At 35.3% G+C, this 8,356-nt stretch overlaps 1 protein-coding gene across 2 annotated transcripts; it reads left to right on the top strand.

The window, feature by feature from the left end:
• The first annotated feature begins 52 nt into the window (after window positions 1–52).
• LOC114477821 (coiled-coil domain-containing protein 127-like) lies at window positions 53–8,105 on the top strand. Of its 2 annotated transcripts, XM_028470443.1 has the most exons (4): window positions 53–225; window positions 1,330–1,479; window positions 6,199–6,443; window positions 6,532–8,105. In XM_028470443.1, exons 2-4 carry the CDS (start codon window positions 1,338–1,340, stop codon window positions 6,976–6,978), a joined length of 834 nt encoding a protein of 277 aa, XP_028326244.1. In that variant the 5' UTR covers window positions 53–225; window positions 1,330–1,337; the 3' UTR covers window positions 6,979–8,105. The 2 variants fall into 2 exon arrangements, with proteins under 2 accessions (XP_028326244.1, XP_028326245.1); XM_028470444.1 differs by lacking the exons at window positions 53–225; window positions 1,330–1,479 and adding an exon at window positions 5,107–5,341.
• The last annotated feature ends 251 nt before the right edge of the window (window positions 8,106–8,356 follow it).

Here is an 8,356-nt window from a genome sequence, read left to right as displayed (position 1 = left end):
CATACAGCAACCCTTTACTTGTACAAAACAGATATTTTTATTTAATTTTTTCAATTAAAAAAAAGGTAATATATTTGGAGGATATGTGATATTTAACTGCCTTTCCCACTAGGCTCTATATGAATCCCCCCTTTAGGTGTGGTCGGGCCGCTGAGGCGTGAGAACTTGTGTAAGAGCTGGTTGTGCAGGAACAAATGTATAAGTGACCTAGACTTTACATTCAAGGTGAGACTCCACACATTTACTAAACATAATGACACACATCAACACGTTGTCGGAATTGCATTGCAACAATTCCCCTCGTTATGTTTGTGTTAAAATACTCTTCCCTGTACCCAAACTACAGGGCTCAATGTTTGCTAGCATGTTAGCCGCGAGACAGCTGCACAACTTCCGTGTCGTCCGGCCTTTTGTAGTGTTCGGGTCAACAAGCAAATCATTATTATTATTTTTTCAAATCAGTCTCTTACATGGTGTTACTTGTTTGTACTCAATAATGTATTCGTAAAATTAACAACACTGTGTGTGGTTACTGTGTATTGTTCGTTACTATTTAGTTCTTTAGCAAGGTTGGGGTCAATTACATTTTTCAGTTACAATTGCGTTTTCAATTGCGATTACAGTCAGTGAACAGCATTTTTCCCCCAATTACAAATAATTTGCAATTTATTTTTTTTACCATCAGAAAGTCAATTGCAATTACGTTCTCAATTATTAAACTTTAATTATAATTAATCACAATTACTGAGCCTGAAATAAATAACTTAACAGTTATCCTTCCTCTTGTGTTAGCTTTCTGTTAGCATCTCTTACAATAATGGGGCCTACATCAGCTGTAAAATACATTAATAACTAATATCTAATATCCTTGTTAGGCTTCATAATCAATGAAAATATAGGTTTTAAAATAATTGGTGTGAGCAGCTGAGCCTTTTTTTTTTGTCAGTACTGTATACCCTTAGATTTCATATTCTTTTAAATGGCAAAATGTGGGAAAGCTTGATATGAAACATGTTTTAATAATTGTTAACTACATCTGTATAGAACTGTACATAGAATGGTAACATGGTTCCCGAGTTTAGTGTTAAATTATAATTAAAAATGTTTGTATAATTGTCAATTGTATGACAATTGCAGTTATAAAGTGAATTTAACTACGACCTCAACAGATTTAAAAAATTTCAACTACCATTATAATAATACCATAATTGTAGTTAATTATCAATTACGCAATTATAATTATAATTGACCCCAACCTTGGTCTTTAGTCAGTGTTTTGTCTGTCGTCACTAATGTTTTGGTGTGTGCGTGCATGTGTGTGTGAGACAGTTGCCTCCATGAACAACTTGAACGACCCTCCAAGATGGAACATACAGCCTGACGGAGGAGGAGGAGGAGGAGGAGGGGGGCCGGGGCCTGCTGATGGGAGCCGATGGAACTACGCTCTGCTGGTGCCCATGCTGGGACTGGCTGCTTTCCGTAGGTTACATGAGTGTGTGTTTTTGTTTTTAAAGAGGTATGACGGACCCTAAACATTAGACTAGTGGTCACCAACATGGTGTCCTCAGGCACCAGGTAGCCCACATGGACCACAACAGGTGCCCTCAGGCCTGTTCTAACTGGAGCACTGGTAACCAATTCAAGATTCAAAGTGTTTGTCATGTGCACAGTAAGGACACATGTTTCCTTTGAAACAAAGAAAAGCATAGTAACAATAATTTAAAAAGTAATTAAGGTACAGTATATATGTACAAGGTAGAAAGGAGTTCCTCAGTCAGGTGGTCCTGCATTTAACACTTCTGTGCCTCCGTCCTGAAGGGTAGAAGTGTCTTTGATGAACTCTGCACTTGTAGATGCTCTGCAGAGAGGGGAGTGGAGTCTTGGTGGTCTTTGATGCCGTCTTCACCACTCTCTGCAGGCGTTTGCGGACCATGGCTGTGGTGTTTCCGTACCACACGGCAACACCACAGATTCGTAGCATAGAGCCTTCCAGTCTAGCTGCTGCTTCTAGTGTTCGTCCTGTGAAAAGAAAGGACACTGAATAAGTCTGACCACAGCAGATACCAAGGAGTATTTAAAACAGTAAATACTGATATACCATCAAACTTTTAAGTAGTTTTGACGTTGCAATATGCTTCTTCATAAAATAATATATTTAAACCATAGCTAACATTTAATGGCATAACATTAAATTCATTTAGAAAAAAAAAAAACAGTACAGGCTTAGCCTGGCTGGTGCACATATTTGTGTGAAAAAGTAAATTTTCTCGATACACAATATGAATCCTTCAGCATAGCAGTGTATTACAGTAGTGCTGTAGCTTATAATATACTAAATAAACTTTACATATTCCAGCTTTAAGCCAAAGCACTTCCTAAATAAGTTCAAAAAACAATCCTTCTGCAGCTTCATCCTCTGCTCTACATTTTCACATCTTCAGTTTGTAAAGGTGTTTTTTAAACTTAACTGAGTTTGATGTTGAAATAATCAATAGTGTTGATTAGGGGTGTAAGACAAAATCGATTCGGCTCTGCGGTATATTGTATTATTTCACCGTATTTTGAATCAACGGAAAAAAACTATTTAATTGCACTAACATATGCATAGCTAGGTGTCAGTGAACCACATCAGACCTTGTTAAACTACTTCACTCCTTAATTCATTTTAACTTGGAAGTTTATTGCACACATACTGGGCACTTTTCTGGATGTATGTGGTAATTAAAAAAAAAAAAAAAAAAAATGACAACTTAACAGAATCAGAATCTATTTTAGAAGCAAAAGTTAAACTTTTTTGAAAAATTGAATTTGACAGTTTGATAAACATAACACTTGTTTTTTTTATGTTGGTACTTGGATTACAGTTAGTTACCGTTTACTTGTTCTCACAAGTTTTTTGTTTTGTTTTTTTAAAAGAAAGAAATTATATTTCATACCATATTGTAGCTGTAAAGGTGACATTTTTAATGATTGATCTCGTAATAAATCACAATGTATATTGCCATGTATATGGTATTGTTTAGTATTGGGATATATCGGAATATATTGTATTGTGAGATGCAAATTGTAAATCGTATCATCAAATTCAAGGCACTGCACACCTCTAGTGTTAAGAGTATAGGTTACTTATAATCAATCTTGTGTAAATGCATATGTTTTTCTACCGTATAATGTAATACTGTGCACTTTCATGAAAGGAACAAATAAATTAAATGAAAAATAAAAAGTTTGCTGCAAAAAAAAGTACACACCACCAAAAATACAACACACAACAAATCAAACAACAATGTCAAATTTTGATGCAGTTGTAACTTGAATTCAGTTTTTTTTTTAAAGATAAAAGACCAATAGCGCCTCCTAGCGGCCATTATAGTGATTATTTGGACCTAGTGCATCATGAAAAGGATTGATCTGTATCTTCTTTAAACCTAACACAGGATCTGCTGGTTTAAAGCTTAGTCTGCCACAGCCCTTGAGCAATTACAATGGGACCCTTGTTTAACAGATTTAAATCATTGTATATGTTTTCTAACTCATCAAATTTAAGAACAACTTGTTCTCTTGTTCTTAGAGAGAAACTAAACTCCTGCTTTCTGCTGACCTGCCACTAGGGGGAAATTCAGCAAAATGTCTGATTATGGGTGTGGCTCCTGGAGCAGTTAAGACACGCCCAGTTTATACTATAAAAACTCCAAAAAACAATCTATACTATGCTAACCAGCTACTCAATACTCACTATAGCTCTCTATTCAGAATTCTGTCAGTCCAACCTACTCACACATACAGCAGAGTCCACAGGTGATAGTTTTAATAAAAGGGGCGGGGCTAACAATGCTTGTTTGTGACTCAATATGGTCTCAAAATATCACAGTAGTAATAGTAAAAATCTGTTGTAATAGCCAGGTTTCAACCCATAGAGGGCAGTCACGCTGACATTTTACAACAAATAATGCCAAATTGAAATACTTTGACTAAAACGTTAAGAGTTGGACCAGAATCAACCAACAGCACTACTTCAGAACCATATATTTGTTTACAATAGAAAGAAAGTGATTTTATGGTTTAGTTACTCTTTAATAAACCTTTAACACAAACGAATGTCATGATAAAGACGTAATCAGTGTTACTTTCTCAATTAATAGGACAGTAGTGTGTTTTTCAGGGTATGATTGATCCTTTGTCATACTGGTGGCTGGATGCTGCCATTGATTATGAATGATGATTTGACATAATGATAACACTAAAAAGCACATTTTACATTGTCTCCTAAATGTTATATTTGGGATATTGACCTAGAGGTCACCAACCTTCCTGAAGCTGTGAGCTACTTCAAAGCTAGTGAATAATCTGAAGGGATACCAGTTTGATATACATTTTCTAAATACTAAATTTTCACGGTTTCACTTAAATTAAATTGTAATATAATGAGGAAAACTAGCGGTAACTTAAAAAGGTAGGAAATGTTTCAACATGCAATGCTTTTTTTTTTTCCTAATTCATGCAATTGTTTCATTTTCATTACATTTCATAGGCAATCATGGTTCTTATTTTACCAGCCACAAACTAACAACTTATTAACAAATTCTAAACATTTTTACAATTTAACAATTTTGTAATATTTTACAAAAATCCACTTTACATTTATTAGAAACACATCTTGTCACAATCTGCAGCTTCTTTCAAATGTATTTATTTATTTTTTACAAAATCCTATCTGAGACACTTACATTTTTCCCAATGTTTCAGTGAAATACAAAAACATATCAAGTGCCGCAGTATTTTGCTCTACTAAGGCTCTGACTACAGCTAACACCTGGTTTTAACTTTGTGAGTTTGAATCCTGGCAAGTAAATCTGATCATCAGATATTAGATAAAGCTCATTGGTTACTAGTGCTCCTGAGGGAACCTCTTGTGGACCATGTTGGTGATCTTTGACCTGGATCATCCCCAAAATCTAATCACTCTGATATTTCCTTAACATTTCATCCAAATCCATCCATTAGTTTTTGAGATGGACTGTTCACAGACAAATAAATAAACACTGGCAGAAACATAAGCTCCTTGGCTGAGGTTTATTAGCCTGTCCTTGGTTAAAGGAGGACCATGTCATCCTGAAGAACAGGTGAGGAGATGCCAGTCTGCCAGCTAATAGAGAATATTATAGCAAAATTATATTCACATTATATCCAGAACATATATATATGTGTGTGTGTGTGTGTTTTATCCAATTTTCCCAGACACGGTTCACCTTGTGTTCCCACAGACAAGTTCACAAAACACACAACAATCCCCTGGCAGGTGTCCTGAGTTGGGAAAAGCTTCTCCCCTCCTTTATTTACAGTATGTGGTTAGCCAATAGCAGCCTTCCTTCTTTTCCTATAAAAATGTGTACTGTTACCAGGGTTGAGGTCAGTTACATTTTGCAATTACAATTCCACCTTCAATTACCCATTTTCGAATACAACTCAGTTACAATTACGGTGACCAGCATTTAAAAAAAAAAAAATTAAAAAAAATGAAATTATTATTTTTACCCTGACAGTCAATTACAATTTTGTTCTCAATTATTAAAGTTCAATTACAATTAATGACAATTACTGAGCCTTTAATAAACAGTGTTAGCTTTTTGTTAGCATCTCTTATGATAACTGGTCAGTTTAAATCAGCTGTAAAATACACTAAAAATTATCTATCATCTAATTTGTTTCTCATCTCTTGTTATCTTCCTAATCAATGAAAATATTGCTTTTAATTATATTGGTGTGGGCGTTTGAGCCTTTTTCTGTCGTTATACTCCTAGATGTATTTATTTTTTTAAATGGTAAAACGATCCTCAGGAGAACTGACAGGTAGAGTTGATGTGAAATATATTTAAATAATTATCAAACAGGTTTAAGTTTAATGAAATTGTAATTTACAATTACAATGTCAATTATATGAACTCAATTACAATTCAATTACGATTACAACAGCAAATACTATTACGACTTTAATTATGTCATACTTGAAACCTGACTGTTAGTATGTGAAATCACTGAACAATTGTCCACGAGAGCTATCAGTGGAAGAATATCACTGGTGTTCTGACTTTACCTTTATTTACCCTTTAAAAAGTTGCATACCAATAAGTACTGTGTTCTTTTAAATGTTAGGATATCTGATTTGGTCCTTAATTCTTAATCCTATCATTTCTACAGGCTGGATCTGGACCAGGGATTCCCAAAGGGAGATCCAGAATGTTAAGAGCCAATATGTCAAAGACACGTCCATAATAAAAGGCGAGTTGGAGGCACATTACAGGGACACACTGATCGAGAGGAATAAAACAGTAGCTGCTATGGAGCTGGAGCTGGAGAAAGAGAAGCAAAGGGTGAAAGGATACCAGCAGGCCATGTCCTCAATGAGGCAACAGCACGTCGAAAAGCTGAAACAGTTAAAGATGGTAAAATAACACTTAATACCAAATATTTAACCCTTAAACCTCTGGCACAGTTTTTTTGCTCTGCTATGAATACTTCCTCTTCCATCAGGAACAAGTGACTCTGGAAGAAGAGAAAAAGAGGGTGGTACAGTCTGGAGCTGCAGGGGCCGTTCTTCATCTCGCCTTAGAAAGAGAGAATGACTGGTACCGACGTGCTACTGCCACGCTAAAGGAGCTTGAAAGTCAGCTTTTGGAACGGCAGAGTGCTTACTGCTCCCACATTAGGCCCCGAGCCCATCGTTTGGAGATCGAGAAGAACATGTTAATCAGAGTTGTTAAAGAGCCGCTTGGAGCAGAGCTGGATCTGGAATCTGACCTTGTAGACATTTTTAGGAAAGACAATTACTGTGCAGAACCTTTGAACATGGATAAGAGAAAGAATGGAAGCCTCATGTGGGTGTACCTTAAATACTGGCAGCTGCAGATCACTTTACAGAAACACAAACAAGCTGAGAAGGCTTTGCTAGGAGGGAAAATTCCATCAGACAACAAATGACTAGATACAATCAGAATCAGAATCAGAAGAGCTTTATTGACCAGGTACAGTTTAGAACAATACGAGGAATTTGACTAGGTAGTTGCAGTGAAAGGAGACACATCAACACACCGGAGCAGCCATTTGCGGCGCCCACAATGTTGTCAGCATATGAAATGGGAGTGGGAAATGGTTTGTTTTTAGATTTATATATGCTTTTACTGGTATTTAACTGTGACCAAGGATGCGTATTGTATTCACTTGAGAAAAAAAAATGTTTTTTTTCTGAATATTTTATTTTTTGGGAAAGGTTTTGGCAATTTTTGTCAGTTTTTCTGACAAATTGTTTTTCTTCTGTTTTTCTGAGTAATTAATCTTGTTTTTCGTGCTTTTTTTTTTTTCTTTCTGAATTATCGAGATATCTGGAGCCGGCCATGTTTGCTCTGAACAAAGAAACAAATGCATCTGTTTGAAATGCCTTCTAAGCTCAGACAAAAAAAATAATCAGTTAAAACAAGGTGCAAAATGTGCATAAAAAACAGAAAGAAATTTGCGTTAAAAAATTACTCAAAAAAACAGAAAAAAACATGAAAATATTGCCTGAAAAAACATCCAAAAAATTATTTGGAAAAAACAGATTTTTTTTTTTTTTTTTTAAAGTGAATACAATACCCTTTCATGGGGAGAGGATGTAAACACAAATTAATGTTACATTTCCAAAAAAGAATACCAACTTTAATCATGTAGAAGCTTTACCTGGTTAAAACATTATTTCATTTCTTCATGCCTATTCCCACTCCACATTTTACTAAGAGATTTATCAACATGCAGTTTTTCATGTTTTAGATACACATTTGCTCTTTTAACGTAAAAATTGGATTGTTCACCCACTAATAGTGAATGTGAACTGTGATCTAACTGTTATGAGACAGTTTAGTAATGATAATTTTTCCTACATGGAAACCTGTCAGTTTTTTCCTGCTGCAGCTGCATATAAATATTGAAATTGCACACCACCTTACAGGCTGATTTGTTGCTGCTTTATACTCGAAATTTGTAACGCAGAGTAACTGAGAGCCTTTAAGAAGACGTACTTTGATCATTGGAGCATGTACACAGTACTACAAGTACTGCAATAACAAAGCACTACAACCATATTGTAGTGTAAACCTGGAATAATCATCAAATCCAATGTAATTATTTGACTATGCTGAGCAATTTTTTTTGATTACACTTCTGCTTTCAAAACTAGATTTTTATTGTGGTCTGTGTTATTCTCAGGGACACAACATGTTTCTATATTCTAACATAAGGTAGAGCAAATAATTTCAAACTTTGTCCTGGACAGCTGAACTTTCACAGGTTAGATTGCTCTCTCTCCAGACCACATATCAACTCA

Source organism: Gouania willdenowi, chromosome 16, assembly GCF_900634775.1.
Source record: "Gouania willdenowi chromosome 16, fGouWil2.1, whole genome shotgun sequence".
In the NCBI taxonomy this organism is placed as follows: domain Eukaryota; kingdom Metazoa; phylum Chordata; class Actinopteri; order Blenniiformes; family Gobiesocidae; genus Gouania; species Gouania willdenowi.
Note: the sequence above shows the minus strand (reverse complement) of the source record. Positions and strands in the feature narration are given on the sequence as shown.